This window comes from Nicotiana tabacum, chromosome 8 (assembly GCF_000715075.1).
Source record: "Nicotiana tabacum cultivar K326 chromosome 8, ASM71507v2, whole genome shotgun sequence".
NCBI classification, from domain to species: Eukaryota; Viridiplantae; Streptophyta; class Magnoliopsida; order Solanales; family Solanaceae; genus Nicotiana; species Nicotiana tabacum.
Window position 1 is genome coordinate 118,720,704 of NC_134087.1, and position 19,234 is coordinate 118,739,937.

At 36.6% G+C, this 19,234-nt stretch overlaps 1 protein-coding gene across 1 annotated transcript; it reads left to right on the top strand.

The window, feature by feature from the left end:
• Positions 1 to 11,174: 11,174 nt before the first annotated feature.
• Positions 11,175 to 15,574, top strand: LOC107779494 (uncharacterized). Its single transcript, XM_016599941.2, has 2 exons — positions 11,175 to 12,594; positions 15,069 to 15,574. Exons 1-2 carry the CDS (start codon positions 11,414 to 11,416, stop codon positions 15,094 to 15,096), a joined length of 1,209 nt encoding a protein of 402 aa, XP_016455427.1. The 5' UTR covers positions 11,175 to 11,413; the 3' UTR covers positions 15,097 to 15,574.
• The last annotated feature ends 3,660 nt before the right edge of the window (positions 15,575 to 19,234 follow it).

The following is a 19,234-nucleotide window of genomic DNA, read 5'->3' on the forward strand; positions in this document are numbered from 1 at the left end:
CTCAGTTGAAAGCTTTGAATTAGAAAGGTTGACTAAGAGTTGACTTATTTGTATATGATCTCGGATCGGAAATTTTATGATTTGTATAGTTTCATTGGGTGATTTATGACTTAGGAGCGCGATCGGAATGCATTTTGGAAGCCCGTGGAAGGATTTGGCTTGAATTGGCAAAGTTAATATTTTGGCTAATTCCGGTTGATAGGTGAGATTTTGATCCGATGGTCGGAATGGAATTCCGAGAGTTTCTGTAGCTTCGTTATGTCATTTGTGATGTGTGTGCAAAATTTCAGGTCATTTGGACGTCGTTTGGTCGACTTTTTGATCGAATTCAAATTTCGGAAGTTTTGGAATTCTTAGGCTTGAATCCGAGGGTGATTTGATGTTTTGATGTTGTTTTGAGCATTCCGAAGGTTGGAACAAGTTTGAATTATGTTATGGGGTGTGTTGGCATGTTTGGTCGGGGTCCCATGAGGCTCGAATATGTTTTGGAAGAGTTTTTGGAAGATTTTGGCATTTTGATTATAAGCATGTAATGATCCAAATATCCATTTTTAGTTCTAGAGATCGAAATTTGATTTTGAGACTTTTGGAATTTTGATAATGAATTATAGGACTGATCTGGAAAGTTTGGTCTAATTTCATCAAGTCGCGATTGGGTTTTTGACACGACGCATGAGTTAATTGTTTAACGAGCGAAATGGGTATTGAACTGAGCAAATGAGCTCCGAATTGAGTTTCGACTGAAGGTCTATGTTCGTATTATTATTTGTGACTCATAGGAACAAGAATCATCGAATTCCGAGTTCGTATGATGGAGTTAGAGCCTTTTTAGTGAAAAGAAAAGCTGCTGCAATTTTCTGGGCAGTTTTTGCATTTTTCGCACGTGTGAACAGTAACCGCACCTGCGTGAACAGTACCCCGTGAACAGTAGCCCCTGAACAGTACCCGTGTACAGTAACATGAACAGTCCCGTGAACAGTAACCACGGAAATTCTGGACAGAATGTTGAGTTCCCATTTTTACCAAATTGGAGCTCGGAGAGGCGATTTTCGGGAGATTTTCAGAGAAAACAATGGGTTAAGTGTTCTTAACTTAATTTTGGTTAGATTACCTGGAATTTATTACTAGTTTTGGCATTTAATTGGTGATTTTAGTTGGAAAAATCTTGAAAACCTTCTTGATTTAATTTGAAGATTTGAGGGTCGAGTTGATTTCGGATTTTAGTAAAATTTGTATGGTTGGACTCGTGGTTGGATGAGGTTTCATATTCCGTAATTTTTGTCGAGTTCTAAGACGTGGGCCCCACGAGCGAATTTTGAGTGCAATTTTGGATTTTTAATGGAAAATGTAGAATTTCATATGGAATTAATTCCTATAATTTTTATTAACTGAATCGAATTATGGTGGCTAGATTCGAGGCATTCGGAGGTCGATTTGAGAGACAAAGGCATCGCGAGCTAAAGGATTAGTCGGTTCGAGGTGAGTAATGATTGTAAATGATGTCCTGAGAGTTTGAAACCCCGGATTTGCACATCGTAGTGCTATATTGAGGTGAGACACGCGCTGGATGATGAGCGCGAGGTCTTTTACTGCCGGGGATTGTGACTTGGTCCATCCCGATTGATGATTTTACCGCATATTTGATTGAAACTTATTTGTTATCATCATGATTTGGGCTGATTGCCATACTTGGGCTTCGTGCCAATTATTTGAATCCTTTGAGAATTTTTATCACTATTTCCTCACTATTTTGACTTATATTTAAACTCAGTCCTGTTGATAATTATTGTTTTACAAACTCAACCGCTTTTATGCAGATTTGAAAACTCAAATGATATTTCTAAATGGTATTTTGGGATGAGAACTACTGTTTTACAAATGCCCGAGGGCTTATGATGATTTCCGGACTGAGTGAGGCCGAGGGCCATATGTGAGGATATGCTGAGTGATATGAGGCCGAGGGCCCGAGAAACTATTTATGCCACACGGTGGCTTGAGTGATGTGAGGCCGAGTGATATGAGGCTGAGGACCTGAGATACTTTATATGCCACGCGGTGGCTTGAGTGATGTGAGGCCGAGTGATATGAGGCCGAGGGCCTGAGATACTTTATATGCCACGCGGTGGCTTGAGTGATGTGAGGATATGCTGAGTGATGATGCCACGAGGTGGCTTGATATAGCACTTGGGCCGTAAGGGGCCCCTCCGGAGTCTGCACACCCACAGTGAGCGCAGGTACCCATTGTTCTGAGTGATTGATACTATGCCTGAGGGGCTGATATGAGTGATTGTGAGGTAGCCCGAGGGTCTGATACTATTTTGAGAGTGAGCCCGAGGGGCTATTACTGATCTGATATTGAGCCCGAGGGGCTGCTACTGTTATGATATTGAGCCCGAGGGGCTGGCACTGTTCTGATATTGAGCCCGAGGGGCTGGTTCTGTTGATATTATGCCCGAGGGGCGGTTTGTTGTACATGTTTTGCTCGAGGGGCTATTTACATTTCTATCATTTTTGTTACTCACTTGTAAACTACTTGCTTTACTTGTTGGAAAAAGGGATTTTCACTTGATTTCTCACTGCTTTACTGTTTAAAGTGATTTTACTGCTTCAGTATGGAATGCCTTGTATTTTTGCGTGATTTCTTGCCTTCAGTCTTTATTAATTATTATTACTCACTGAGTCGGAGTACTCACATTACTCCCTGCACCTTGTGTGCAGATTCAGGTATGTTTTGGTTGATCGGAGGCAAAGTCATCAGAGTTTAGCAAGGTAGCTGTCGGCGTTCGCAGCACTGCTTTTCTCTCTCCTCATTTCATTAATCTGTATTTGTACACTCCAGGATTTCAGTTATATTTATACCCTAGTAGATGCTCGTGACTTGTGAGATGCTCGTGACTTGTGAACGAACTTCATATATCCCTTTTCTACTCAATCCAGAAACAAGATCGGACGTTATCCCGGTTCGTCTCCCCAGTTAGGGTTGTGTCGGGCTGGATTTCTGCATTTCTTATTCATACTTTCCGCTATTTGGTACTATTAAACCATGTTTATACTATATTTGTGTTAAACTACTGTTTTAAAGGACGAGTTGGGTTAGACTGGCTGGCCTTGTCTTCACGAGAGGCACCATCATGACCAGGGTCGGGATTTGGGCCGTGATAGGGTTTTTTAATTTTATTACTAGTCACCCACATGGTACAGCTGCATCATTTGTAGGAAACGATGATGATGCTGTGAAGTTGGAAACAATTTATTTTGTTGAATTTGTTTTGATGGGCAAGCGGAAGAATAGGAATGTGTCCGAGTAGATAATGAAAATTGAAGACGATGATGAACTCTGCTCTTCTTTCAACTGGGGCTCTCTTTCTTATGAAACTTTATTAAAATCATTGAAGAGTTGTTTGAAGCCGAATGAGAATGAGAATGAGAAAGAGAAAGACAAGATAAAGACAAGGATAGCTACACTATACTTGGCTTTCCTTTTGCCTTTTGTGTTTGGATTATGGAAGTAATTCCTATTTTCCAGGAAAAATAATTTGTGAACTTTCAAGAATCTGGTTATCCTCGGATGTTATGTTATTCGGAAATGAAATCTCCACAGTATGATTCTCTGTGTAAAAAATACTTCCATAATGAAAATGTAAGTTAATCTAATTACTAGCTATTTTTTTTGTTTATTTGTTTTAGTTCTGAAAATTTATGTTTATTTTTTGTTATATTATAGTTGTATAAGTTGATCGAGGTGTCACCATTTATTCCTGTTCAAGAAGATACAGAGCCTATTAGTTTGGAAGAGCCAATTTCTCAATATCAAAGCTCAATGCCTTCTTCCACACAATTTGATGAAGTCATGCTTAAGGAAATTGTTAAAGTAGGTTTTCTGCCTTTGAATAGCATTAGTTTTTTATTTGATTATTTTTTGCTTACGAGACTTTTTTGTTTTTATGTTTTTTGATTCAGAGATTATCAGAGAGTTTTAAGAAGGATCTGCAAGCTGAAGTTACTAGAATAAATCAGAAAATAGTTGTATCAGAAAAAAAGATTGAGAATGAAATCATGGTAATATCATTAATTTCAGTTAGTCTAAGTTCAGGACTTTGTGTCCTTAACTTTTGAACTTAAAATTATAAGTTAAGGATTGCATGTCCTTAACTTTTGAACTTAATACTTGAAGTTTAGGACCAAGTGTCCTTAACTTTTGAACTTAAAATTATAAGTTAAAGACTGTATGTCCTTAACTTTTGAACTTAAAACTTGAAGTTTAGAACCAAGTGTCCTTAACTTTTGAACTTGAAACTTGAAGTGCGGGACCAAGTGTCCTTAACTTTTCAATTTGAAAGTTGAAGTTTAGGACCAAGTGTCCTTAACTTTTAACTTGGAATTCAAAGTTAAGGACTGCATGTCCTTAACTTTTGAACTTGTTACTCTAAGTTGAGGACTGCCTGTCCTTAACTTCTTTACTTGTAACTTGAAGTTTAGGACTAGCTATCCTTAACTTTCTAACTTAGTTTCTTTCTCGGGATTTAAAGAAAATTCTAGGATCAAAGCTTGATACTTTGTTGAAGATTTATGTGAAACCTGATGAAAGGAACATAGAGAAAGAATCTAGTGTTCCAATTACTAAAGATGGAGTTGATGATCATTGCCATGGTACAGAGCCTACTGTTACAATTAACAAAGATACAGGTGGTGATGAACGTGATGATATGGATGTGCATGCAGAAGTTCAGTATGAAAGCGATTTTAGAGATGCACATTTAGATGATGAAACTGAGAATGTCACTAATATTAGGAAAGGTTAGATGTAAATTTTGAATTTTTTTCATAGAAATTTATATTCAATAGTGTAATACATATAAAAAAAATTGTGATTACAAATATTTGTAGAATCTATTGGTGGAGTGGAAGTTCAAGATGTAGGAGAATGTCAAGACCAGGAAAATCTAAAAGAGACAGGAGTAATAGAAAAAAATTGTAAATGTGGATTGCAATCTCAGGAGGATTTAGAAAGTCCATTGGGAACAAGTGTCAGTGAGATTGTATGCAAATGCTTAGAAGGAACATACGATATGTCTACACCTCTGTCATATAAAGAGAAATTTGGAGTTCAAACTTGTGCCATTCAAGGTTAGATAAAATTTTCATTATATATTGAATGTTAGTTTTAGTGAATTATTAGAATGGGTATTAGTTGCAAATGTTACAGAATCTTTTGAAGCTGCAAGGGAGAAGCTGGAGTGGAGTATCAAGAGAAAAGTGGAGTACAATCTCAAGACGTAGAAAATACTGAAGGAACAAGCAGAAGTGAGATTGTTTCCAAATGCATAGATGGAACATGTGATCTCTCTACACCTCCCTCTCTTACCGACAATATTGGAACCCAAGAAAATGCTAGTGAAGATAATGATTTAATTGGGATGATCTTGACTATTGCAAACGGTTAGACAATGTTTTTTTAATTTTATACATGTTTGTTTTAATCAAAGATTAGTAACAAGTACTAATTGTGTTAGCTCTTATAAATATTTTGCAGAATCTTGTGAACTTGCAACTGAAGAACATGGAGAACAATTGCAAGATAAAGAAAATGTGCAGTTGGAAGATAAAGAAAATGATGCAAGCAATATGTTAGCTGAATTGTCTATTGAAAACACACAAGAAGGCAGTGTGAACAAGACAAGTATTGATTTTGTCCTAAATATTATATTCATAATTGAAATTTTGTCTCTTCATTTGACGACTTGCAACAAACTAATATATATAGTGTTGCCTGCAGAGGAAAACAACGATGAAGATCTTAACCAATATACGAGGAAAAGAAAGAGAGATAGTATTGGTTATGATGGTCCGTCATTTTCTATTCTTACTCCTACTCCTCCAAGTACACAAATGAGCATTGATGGGGGTTTGTCTATGAAGGTTGAAGGAAATGTTGAAGAAGAGCTTTCAGTAAGAAATCATTGTGTGGTTGGGCAAGGAGAAAAGGAGAGGTTGCAAAAAAGAGTAAGTCCCTTAATGTATTTCAGTATTGATATTGAAATTGCTAAAGTTAAGTGTCCTTAACTTCTGTCATTGTAAGTCTAAGTTTAGGACCAAGTGTCCTTGACTTTTGAATTTGAAAATCAAAGTTAAGGAGCAAATGTCCTTAACTTTTGAACTTGTAAGTCAAAGTTCAGGACCATGTGTCCTTAACTTTCGAACCTGTAATTCAAAGTAAGGATTGCATGTCCTTAACTTTTGAACCTGCAAGTCAAACTTAAGGACTCTTGTCCTTAACTTTTGAACTTGATACTCAAAGTTAAGGACAAACAGTCCTTAAGTTTTGAACCTTGAACACAAAGTTAAGGACAGGAGTCCTTAACTTTTGAACATAATACTCAAAGTTAAGGACATACAGTCCTTAAGTTTTGAACTTTGAACTCAAAGTTAAGGACAAAGTGTCCTGAACTTTTAAACTTGTAAGTCTAAGTTCAGGACCATGTGTCCTTAACTTTTGAACTTGAAACTCAAACTTCAGGACAAAGTTTCCTTAGCTTTTGAACCTGTAATTCAAATTTAAGGACTGCCTGTCCTTAATATTTCAACTTGAAAGGCTAAGTTCAGGACTAACTTCTAACTTTGATATTTTCAAAATTTTCAGGGGACAAACTGATATATATGCTGATGATAATGGTGTGAAAAAGAATCCATACAAATTGTATCATCAAAAAAATAGTAGCAAAATGTTCTTCCTTGAGCTTTCAGATAGCAGCTTTGTACTTGAGATAAGGTCAGATAATTCGCAAGGCATTTATTTTCTTTATTCTTAATTTATTATTTTTTAATTATTTTATGACTGATGGATGTATTTTATTTTTTGCCTTTTTATGAAGCATATTGACATTGCCCTATATTATTTGAGAAAGAAGGAATGCTACCACCCTCGCGACCATCCTTTTCGTTGCACAACTACTGCTATTCTTTTTGATAACTATATGGTGCTTGTGTATAAAGATTTCAGTGAAGATGCTACTGATGACTTTTGGTGTGCTGGTGATAATCAGTTGTTTGTGACACCATATATGTTGGGGGGACAGTCGTAGATGTGGAATTGCTTGGACAGAAGTTGACAAAATCTTTTTTCCATGTCGGCTCCCTTCAGAAGATGCTAATGTTGTGACACACTTTCTTTTGGCGGTATTGGACTTGAATCAGAAAAAGATTGATGTATATGATTCCATATATAGTGAGCCATATGAGTCAGGAATGAATCACATGGAAATGTATGCACGCATGATCCCCTCCACTTGCTAAAGTTCTCACAGTTTGACAAACATCACAAGTCTTTTGGAAATGCCTTCAACAAATTTGATATTCAGTGGCAAAGATCACCACACCAGACTGGATCGTACGTGTTGTTATTTGTTATATTATTTATATGTGCTTTAGATTTATTGTTTAATTCACTGCATATCTTATATTTTTTCTTAGGACTGATTGTGATGCATTCCTGATCAAATATGTGGAGTTGTTGATAATTGGAAAGGATGTGGAGAAATTCAAACCTAAAGACATTAAAGACTTTAGAAAAGAACTTGCTGCAAATCTTTGGGCACATGGTGAGTGGAAAAGAAATTCTGGTTATGATACACCACCAGAAAATGTTGGCGATGATTATGAGAGTGAAAATGAAACTTGTTGTCTAAAGGAGTTGTAGTTTAGTTGTAAAGAAAGTTACTTGTGGTTGATCTTTTGTATAAAATTACTGTAAATAATCCATATGAATTCTGCAAGTTCAGAAAACTTCTGAAATATTCTGTAAATTCCTCAAAGGGCACTTATATTTTGTTTGCGTAGCATAATTTTTTGTCACAGCTATGCAAAATTACAATTTCAGAAGTAATATCAAGGCATCATATTATTAATTTCTTTGTTTCTATCAAGTGTTGATTTGTCCATTGAGTTTGTTAGTATTAGTTCATGACTAAGTGTAATTGAACTTCAAATTCAAAGTTAAGGACCAAGTGTCCTTAACTTTTGAACTTTGAACACAAAGTTAAGGACTGACTGTCCTGAACTTCTGAATGTGTAATTCAAACTTAAGGACTGTCTGTCCTTAACTTTTGAACCTGCATGTCAAACTTAAGGACTCTTGTCCTTAAATTTTGAACGTGTAATTAAAACTTAAGGACTGTCTGTCCATAACATTTTAACTTGCAAGTTAAACTTAAGGACTCATGTCCTTAACTTTTGAACTTGAAACTCAAAGTTAAGGACAGACAATCCTTAACTTTTGAACTTGAAACTCAAAGTTAAGGACAGACAGTCCTTAAGTTTTGAACTTTGAACTATAAGTTAAGGACTGCCTGTCCTTAACTTTTGAACTTGAAACTTAAAGTTAAGGACCGACAGTCCTTAAGTTTTGAACTTTGAACTATAAGTTAAGGACTGCATGTCCAACTTTTGAACTTTCAACACAAAGTTAAGGACTGTCTGTCCTAAAATTTTGAACGTGTAATTTAAACTTAAGGACTGTCTGTCCTTAACTTTTGTAAAGTTAAAGACAGATAGTCCTTAACCTTTGAACTTTGAACTCAAAGTTAATGACTACCTGTCCTTAATTTTGGACGTGTAATTCAAACTTAAGGACTGTCTGTCCATAACTTTTTAACCTGCAAGTCAAACTTAAGCACTCATATCCTTAACTTTTGAACTTGAAACTCAAAGTTAAGGACAGACAGTCCTTAAGTTTTGAACTTTTAACTATAAGTTAAGGATTACCTGCCCTTAACTTTTGAACCTGTAACTCAAAGTTAAGGACTGTCTGTCCTTAACTTTTGAACCTGCAAGTCAAACTTAAGGACTCCTATCCTTAACTTTTAATCTTTGAACTCAAAAGAAACAAAAAGAAGGTAAGCAGAAAGAAATTTTGAAAATTCAGACATCTGCTCAAATAAGAATAATCTAAATGAATCCAATTTATAGCAAAAACTTAAAAGAGTCGATAAACAAAAGTGGATATATCTACTACCCTCTATGCTTTCTTGAAAATGGATGGACTGCAGGAGAATATATACAGGTTGTTCTATTATGACCAATTCTTCTGCAACGACCACATTTGAATATTAAATTTGATGACTCGGTAGCTGGAATATGCCTTTTCTTCTGCCTTCTACATGGTGGCACTTTGAAATCTGGAGGTTTAACAATTTGTGACTTAACACTCTCTGGTACAATCCAAGAATCAGTATGTCCTATAGGATGTATTTGTCTTTCATATGTTTTCAGCCAAGATTCCTTTAAGTACCAGTGCGAACAAAAGTTAGACTTCTTGATGTTTCTCTTCTCGATAGCTGCAATTGCATGTATGCATGGTAATTCATCAAATTGAAACTGAAAACAATCACATGTTCTTTTGTTTAAGTCCACCAAGAAAGTTATTCCTTCTTCTTCAACTCTAGAACACCATGAATCAACAAGGAAGACCTTCAATGTTGAAAAATTATAAGTTAGTGCATTATGTTAAATTATATTAAAATCATAAGCTAAATATAGAACATAATACTTACATTCAAAGTAAATGCTAAATCTATTTTTTTTCTCGATTACCAGCGCACTCTCTAAGACTTGAATACCCAAAGCTTGTTCGTTATCAATCTCTATAATGCTTTGTCCTTCTACTTGAATAGAATCAAATGTTTGAAGCACCTCTTCAGTTATTGGTTGAGCTTCAACCATATCTATTTCCATTATCTGTTGGCATTTGTTTTGATTATCATGTTGAGTTTCTCTGTTGACATGTGTTTGAAGCACCTCTTCAGTTATTGCTTGAGCTTCAACCATATCTATTTCCATTATTTGTTGGCATTTATTTTGATTGTCATGTTGAGTTTCTGTGTTGATATGTTTGTTGCTTGTTGATCCAAAAACTTTTTTCGAAATATCAACAATGAAACGACAACCCTTGAAGAGTGAATGAGTTTTTAGTAACTGTATACATGTGTGAAGATCTAAATCTTTGGATACAAGCATTCCCTTGCTTGTTCCAAGGTTGATATCAAACCATATCACTGCTTCAAACTTGTGTCTATCTAATTCAATAACTTTAAAGATCTGTTTAATGAAATCTTCAAACTGAATTGTCTCAGGTACTAGAACAAGCTTTGTTTGATGATCAAGTTATTTATAGTCTTCAGTCCATCTACCATTAAAAGCAACTATAATGCATATTGTTTTCATCCTGCAAGTCAAGAGAATGGGAAACTGAGGACATATTTTATAATGCAATCTTTGTATAATTAAGAACAGGTACCGTAAGTTCAAGACCAAGTGTCCTTAACATTTAAACTTGGAATTCAAAGTTAAGAATTGTCTGTCCTTAACTTTTGAACCTGTAATTCAAACTTAAGAACTATCTGTCCTTAACTTTTGAACCTGCAAGTCAAACTTAAGGACTCATGTCCTTAACTTTTGAACTTGAAACCCAAAGTTAAGGACGACCTGTCCTTAACTTTTTAACTTATAACGGTAAGTTAAGGACCAACTCTCCTTAAATATTGAAAGTTCAGGACCAAGTGTCTTGAAATTTTCAACTTGAAACTCAAACTTCAGGACCTCGTGTCCTTAACTTTTTCAAAACAATTTGCAAAACTATGGCAGTATGTCCTTAATATACAAAAGAATAGCAAAAAAGTTAAGGACATTGTGTCCTTAACTTTTTCAATTCAATTTGCAAAATTAGGACACTATGTCCTTAATATTATGTGCTCAATTTTTATAGAATTATCACAGGACGCGATGTCCTTAACTTTATCAATCTAGAAATTCAAAAAAAAAATCAAATTTCTACTTACTATATAAAAATCAATAGAAATCGGAAAAAGTATAACTATGTTGAAATAAAAATCAATAGAAACGCACAAAAGTATAACTTACTGTAAATCTGTGTCGATTTTTGGATGAGAATGTTGAATTCTATAGTTTGAAATCGGAAGAGAATCTTCTGCAATTTTGACGATCGCGTAGAAATCTTCTATTGTTTAGCGCTGCTGCTGCTGCTGATCGCGTAGGTATAAATTATAGAAGAAGGGTATTTTCGTCCAGTCAGGTATAAGTTTATTAAACCAGTGGCTAAAGACTAAAGACATTAAAAACACTGGCTTTAAAATAAAGACAGGTGCTGTTAGTGGCTATTTGTGCACATCGCCCCTGGGAAACATAACCAGCCCACTCCATTTAAAACTTATCACCTTGTACAACTCCTACAGTTGCTCGGGCGCCAAACTCACTCTCTAGGGCTTCAAACTTCACTTCTCTTCTCCTTCTCCGCCGCTAACCACTGCGCCGCCGCCTGTCTTCCCGGTGCCTCGTTTTCTCCTCCACCACTGAAAAATTCTCTTTCTACAATTAAAACAAAATATCCATTTTTTTCTCAATGTCTTTGATGGAAGTTATAACCAAAGCTTCGATTGAACATTCACCAACCACCTCCGAGGGAAATTACTCAATTGTTCTTAGTGGAGAACCAGTTCTGCTTCAACTGAAACCGGAAAAGGAAGAGGACGACGGCGTATCGCTAGTCAAACGAGGTACTGGATGGAAATTTTCATCAACTGATGTTGAATTAATCGAGTTGGGGAAAAATTTCATCAAAAAATTGAAGAGGAAGATGAAAAACCCTAAGACATTCAACAAAGACGACTTCTTTGGGATGTTTGTTGCCTACGTGGCAGAAATTTGGGAGAAATTTGGTGTTTCAATTCATGTTGATGGGTTGGATGAGGGCAATATTGTAAAATTGACCGAAAAGGTGGGTAATTTTATGGGTAGAGATGTTAAGGGTTTGGTTTTGGAAGCATGTTTTGTTTTAGAGAGTTGGGAGGTTTTGGGGAGTTTGATTGTTAATGGGCTTGTTGAACATTCATGCTTATCGAATTTGATAAATAACCTAATTGAAAAGAAGCAATCTTGGTTGGTTGTTTTGTGTGTAAAGCATGTTTTTGATATTCAAACTTATGATATGATTCGTGTGTTGAAATACTTTCTTTCCCTTCCAAAAAACGGGGATAGTAGCTTGACTTTTGTGAGGAAGGAGTGGGAGAGTCAAGCAATGTCTGCAATTGATAAGGCAATGGACACGAGCCTTGGTCCGGATAGGATGAGTCTAGCTAGGGATGCTTCATTTTTGCTTATGCTAGCACATGATGGGTTTTCGGTTTACGAAATGTGTTTGCATTACTTTCTTGGGTCGAGGAATGTTGATGAAGTTATTTTGGGTGCTTGCATTAGTAAATTAACGGGTTCAGAGATAATGGTTTTGATCCGGTACCTGCAAAAGTGGTTGAACAAGTATGAGAGGTTTCCTCAGGTGTGTCCTTGTCCTAAGGCATCATTTGAATTGGGGTTGAAGGCTTCTGAATGGGCTCCTTCACTTGAAGATGTAGTCAAGTGTCTCGGTTTGGTTGTAGATGAGCACTTCTCTTCTTTTGTCTTGCATCAAGAGTTTCATGAGGAATTGAAATCTTTAGATGAAGTTGTCAATTCCTTAACTGCAGAAGCAAAAGTATGTGGCATCATGTCAAATTTGACTGAGGCATTGAAAAAGCAAACTCAAAGGTTTGTGATTGAACTTGAAACTTCTATATTATCTCTATATCTCTTGTCTGAATTCTTCGTTATGCACACTTCTTTCCGGTATGTATTGACATCTTAGATTTATGTGGATTATTCCAAAGTTTTTATTTCAGGAATGTACTATATAGTAGGTATAAGTATTCAATATTTTCCTGACTTCATTTCTCAGGAGAATGTCCAATGGTCGGTATAAATGTTTTTCAGTTTTTAAATTTTAGTGGTAGGTAGAAATTTTTAATCAGAGCATAACTCAAATCACGTAGTGTTGATATAGAAGATGGTAACACATTTATAGTTGTTGCTGCTGATATTTCAGTAAGCATCTGTTTCACTTTATTAATCAAAAACGCTATCTTGGTAACATTGTGTGTGGTCCATTCTTAGATATTGAATAGCTTGGAAAGGTAGTAAAATTGCTAATCTTTGGATGTTGTGAACTTGACCGTTCATAGATACTGAGTAGCCTAGAACGGTGGTAAAATTTCCTGTCTTTGGATGGTGTAACTTGATCATTCATAGATATTGAATAGCCTAGAACAGTGGTAAAAATGCTAATCTTTGGATGATGTGAACTTGAATCTAGAACTTCCATAGCCATGTTTTGAATCACAGATTAGTGAGTATGATAGAGATAGAGCATACAACCAATTCAAATGCAATCCAAAATAAATAGCACGACGTTGGTATGTGATTTAGTTGTACATCAGGAGTATTTGTGTTTAATAGCTTTATTAAGTGATTTTATGTATTCTATTCATCAAAAAACATGATTTGATGAATTATAAAATTATCAAGCCTTCCAATTATATGGCATACTAGAGTAGCTTGAAATTCCAATTTCTTCTTTTGCAATTAATGGAGGTGAAGTGCCTATTCAGGAAAGCCCCATTCAGTAATGTTTGACAAAAAATCACTTTATGTTATTGTACTTTCTAGACAACCAGGAATGAGATAAAAAGCATCACATGTAATCTGGACCACTATTGCTGCCAAGTTAGATATGCCTGGTTACATCTTGTATTACAGTCATTGCTGCTGCTGTTGACATTTTCCCTTTATCAAATCCATCTCCTTGTCCTCCTCTAGGCCAACTATTTCTTGCCAGTGCTACTTGCAACTAGCACAAATACCACCAGGTCAAATTGCGACCCCTATTATCAGCTAAATCAGTTTTTCAGAAGCATTAACCTAGCTTTGTCCCGTTCACTGTGTCTCCATCTGTATTTATACACTTGGTATAGTCTAGACAAGTAATATTGATAGAAAATAAGGTTGTGGAATGGAAGATGGAGCACACTTGTGTGCACAGCTGCTTGCAGTTCAGTTTAGTACTTTGGCTACTGTTGGTGTAGTCTCTTCTCCCTACTTGGCAATGAAAGTTGTGACACTCGCATTATAGTGGGACCGTGATGAAGCTCTCAAATGCACTGAAGCTGAGCTCTGTTGATGATTCTATCAACTATTAGTATAATAATGTTTTCCTTATTTAAAACACACTAGATGATTTCTTCTCATCTGCCTAAGCTGTGGTGACAAAGCTACCCGTACCTGTGCTAGTGGCAGGTAGCATGCTAAGTTGCTCGGACTCGAGTCGGGTATCCGATCCGGGTGCGGATCCAGAGGTTGGATCCTTTATAATCTAAATTTTAAGATTTGGGGATAAGGGATCTAGGTACGGATACGGGTGCAGGAATTCGGCAAAAAGTAATTAAAAATTCTAAAACTAGATATATAAAAATATATTCAGGAGGAAAAGCTGAAAATGAGACAAAAGGAGTAGACTTTGCTACCTCGCAGCAGCAGAATATTAAAGGTATGCCATTTCCCCTGGCTTTTATCTTGAGAAATCAAAATTCAGTTTTTCCTCAAATTTGTCCATGGATCGTGGTCAAAGTACCCGATCTCGATTGACCTCATCCGGTACGATATCAAAACTTTGCCCTTAATAGTGTCGTGTCAACGCATGTGTGGCCGCCTAAAATGAAGATTCCACGCATCATAGGTAGCAGGTACCTGGTGGAATAGTCGAGGTGTACACAAGTTGGCCCAAAAAGATACGTCATTAGAAAAAAGAAAAAGATCTCTTATTTATGCAAACAGGTATCCTGTGTTATGCTTAAATCAATTTCCTTTGTGACTATTGTCTTTTTTTTTTTTAAGTAGTTCAGCCTTCCTTCCATTACTTATTTTTCCCTATTTTCCTACTCTGAACTTCGATGCAAGGCGTCAAGGATATCTACAAACAGTGAAGTACATGATTAATGCATGTACCCGTGCATTATTATGTTCATGTTAGAGATTCCTTATACTTGTGAAATGTGAATGTCTTCACTATGTTTAAATTAAGAAGCATAATTCTACTCTATTGCTCAATTCTATTTTATGATATGGATTTTGATTTGCAAGGTCTTGAAGTTCTCTAGATGGGATGCTTTGACAGTCAAAGTATTTTGCAGGGTAGTTGGCGATGCAGCTTACGAGTGATCTCTCCTACTTTTCAGTTTATGCTGAGTATACAGTTGAAGGATCTCTGACAAGATCAATGACGTTGCTGGAGTTTGCTCTGTAATTTTGCCAGTCACACTCTAATGGGTGAATGTTTTGGTTGCCAATTGAAAGAGTCAACCGATTTGGAGCTCCCTTTCTCTTGACTTCAACGACACGAGACACAGAAAAGAATGCAGACTTGTATTTTCATTTAAGGTATACGCTAGATATTATTTGCAGGGCAGATGTCAAATTTCATGTTTTCTGTACTAAGCTAGTTAAGCCAAGTATCGGGCAAGTACATCATTAAGCCAAGTATCGGGCAAGTACATCATTCGTTTAAATTGTGATATGGTTTTGATTAGTTTAAAAACAGTGTTAAAGTAAATTTGAAAGCTCAAGAGATCGGAAAATTAGTTTTTTGGAGAACATTTGTGTAGTTATAGAACCATGTATTTGGGTTGCTTTTTGCTAATCTTTCTTTCTTTTGTTTAAAGACTCTAAGTAGGGTGATTTACTTGAATACATCATTTAACTTGTGTTTGGGTACTTAGTTGTGGAATTTATTTACTTTTAACCAAGTTGGGGAAAATGACTTTTCTTACTTTTGGACGGAAGTAATTATTTAACATAAATTCTAACTCTTAAATTATTACTTACTTTGATCAACATTTAGGCATTATTATTAATATAAAGCTGAAACTATGACCTTTACACTATCGACATACAATATCTTCGGTTTTGTAGGGTTGATATGTGTTGCCTACATTGATCTGCACCAAATTCTCGAAAATGATTTGGAAAACGTATGTCCAATGTAATAAATCTCTCACGGATAGCATTTTTCTTGCGTATCAAACGCATTTGGTTTGTAAGATTTTATATATTGATAGTAAATATTCATAGGCATCGGTATTTATCCTCGTGAAATTTAGGATAGAAGGGTGTTTGGATTGGCTTATTTTAAGCGCTTATTGATTTTTAAGCACTTTTTTAGTTTGTTTGGTGTTTGGCAATGATAGAGAGTGCTTAAAAGCACTTACTTTTAGGCATAAAAAGTACAAAAAAGCCAAAAGCCAAAAGTTCGGTATTACTATAGGTGTTTAACGGGTGGGCCGGGCCCGTTCGGGTTGGGAAAAAAGGTAACCGGTTGGTTTCCAATTCGGGTCGGTTACGAGTTGATGGTTTATACTTCAATACCACATAGGGGGGGAGTGATTTGTGTGGTGTCCAATTTTTCGCTTAACCTGATTATAGAAGGGTCTGGTTCTTCTATGTGTTCCAACTACTACTGTTGTGAAATATAAGTACAAAAATTAAAGAACACAGAGATTTTACGTGGAAAACACCTGGCTCAAAAGGTGAAAAAATCACGACCTACTTTCCAGTAGTATTTTCCCAAACTCTCCACTAAAATCACTGAGCCAAAAACTGCATTTACAAAAGCTCTTTTGTAAACCTAGGATTAACTCTAATCCCGTTGTAGCACACAGCCTCAACTATTGCGACAACTTCAAGTTAACTCTAACTTGAAAACTCTGAGTACCTAATACAATTGCTTCTAGATAAAGCTGAAAGGTACAATATGAAAACACCTACTACAATTGAACTAGAATAAAAGATAGACACTTGGAACTGGTTCTTCTATCTGGTTCAAGTAGCTTCAGGTTTGCACGCTTGAATCACACACAAATTGCTTGCAAAATTGCCTTGCTATTTTGCTCTCAATTCACGTTTAACTTATGCTTATGTGCATTATCTGTAAAAGAGAACAACACTGATTTTTATAGAGTTAGTAAATAGAGATTGACTAGAATTCTGTTGCTACTCTTCCTTAGCGGAAGAGTTCTAGTTGATCTCAACCTCTAACTCTTTCCCTTTCTCAAACCGTGTTCTCTTTGAGTAAGGAGTCTCTCTCCTTATCCAATATGCAACATTTTCGACTAGAATCAGGAGATATCACTTCTGTTAAGTTAGATTTATCTCCTTCACGTACACCTCACATGCTTGAGTCTGACCATATCTTTGCTTCACTAGGATGGAGCTGGTCCATGTCTGAGTTCCTTTGTCAGTCTTCTAAACTCACCTTTACTTGGGCCAACAAATTCCCCCTTTTTGGTGATGACAAACTCTGTGCTTTTCATACACTTAAGTCCTGCCAGAACTCAGCTCAACATCAATGCAAAGTTGGACATTTTTCACTTGTCATCAAGGACCAGGTTCATTAGGTTATAAACATCACTATTCAGAATATGAAAGCACAATATCTTTTCCCCCTTTTGAAATCATCGAAAAGTTGCATAAACAAAGTGTGATTTTCAGATTTTAAAACTTACTCATGGCCACTGGGGCAACTACAAATGCATTCATGGATTAATCATCAGTAATCAATTACACATATTCAGGCTATCAAGAAAAAATAAACAATCAACAAAAGCAAAAACAGCAAACTTTATTGATAGAGAATATGATTCTTCCACAATCCACAAAAAAGAAACCAAAACAGTTAAGACATGAGCAAAACAAGAAAAAAAAAACCCTAATTTGGGTCACTGAAAGGTCTGGACAAGGTGCAGGAAATAAAGGCTAAAGAAATTAAGGCTTGGAAGAACTAGAGGGTTGGATTTTGGCTTGGAGAAGGTGCATCATGTCTTGAAGAATGCCATCATTCTTCTCCTTTTCCTTTGAGAGCTCAGTTCTGAGAGCATCTCTCTCAGATTCAACCTCTGCCAAACGAGTCTTCAGCCTAGCTATCTCAGCATCCTTTGCCCCACTCTCCTTCAGTAGAGCTCTGACCTTGCTATTGATAGGTGTCCTGATAGATGAACCAGGTTCATTGGGAATGGCATTGACCTCAAGTCACAAGCAATCAGAGTATTGATTCCAAAATGGTCTTTGCTTGTGGCCATCTCCCACTTCTTCAGTGGCACCTTACAACGAGCAAGAACAGTAGTGAGAATAAAACTATAAGGAGTGACATAGGCCTTGGAGACATTGATAACCCTATCAAGTAGCTTGATCATAAATCCAGACCAGTTGATATGCTGCCCACTTTCAAGACACTCCATCAATACCAAATCCATGTAGTTAGCAATGTGTCTTCTTTCCTGCCTAGGCAGCAAACACTTGTTAACAAATTCAAACAAGACTTTGTGGCATGGCTTCATTTCACTCTTATACACCACCTTGGCCTCATTCACTTCTGTGCTATCACAGAACTTCCTAGTGATGGCAAGGGCAGTAGGAAGGGAGTCCAGACTTGGCCATTTTTGCCTTGTGTAGTCATCATACCCTTAAGAAGGAATGTCAAGGATTTCACCCAGCCTTTTTGCATCAAAAGACACTTGAACCCCTTTCACTTGGCTGGTAACTCTGCCATCTTTGACCTCTGCATTGGCCATGAACTCAATAATCTCATTCCTTACCTGCATGCCATCCAACTGAAGGACCATGTCCTTCCATCCCTGAACAGTTATAGTATCAACTAGTCGAACCATCCCCGGTTTCTCCAAATCCTTCAAAAGTCTACCCTTCAAGATGGTTCGTTTGCCAAACTTAGTCAGCTTGTCTTGTTCATTAACAGATTCACTCTCTTCTCCACTACCCAATCCTCCTCATCAGAGATTCTAACTTTCTTGGCTTTCAAAGGAGACCTCGTTATTTTAGCCAAAGAAGGTTCATCAGTCTTAGATACAGATGAAGACTTCTTGGAAGAAGTATTGGTCTTCTTGGGCTTAGGGGTCTGAAATTCCACAGTTATATGTTCATCCTGATGGGACCGGGTTCATCTCATCCACAACAATAGCCTCAACAGGCTCTGCAACCTTAGCTTTCCCTTTGTCCATTCTTTTTTTCTTACTTTCTACCATAGCCTTTTGTAACTCATCATCACTCTGCTTCAATTACCTCCTTGTGGCCCTTCCTTTTGGTAGAGGAATCTCAGCAGTTGTTAGAGAATTAGCCTTCCTTTTCTTGGTATTTTTTGCAGTGCTAGGAGCTTTTGGTGTTGGGGTTTTCCTTTTCTTTGGGTTATAGCTTGCACCCACTTTCTTCAGAAGGTCTGCTAGGGTCTCCTCAATAGATGAACCGGGTTCATCTGCATGTGAACTGAGATTGACCAGCCCTTTAGCAGCCT

Excerpts from the sequence above, each read along its gene's own strand:
- LOC107779494 (XM_016599941.2), top strand. The coding sequence starts at position 11,414 with ATGTCTTTGATGGAAGTTATAACCAAAGCTTCGATTGAACATTCACCA. Across the intron at positions 12,595-15,068 it reads TTGAAAAAGCAAACTCAAAG|GGTAGTTGGCGATGCAGCTT; the intron begins GTTTGTGATTGA and ends AGTATTTTGCAG.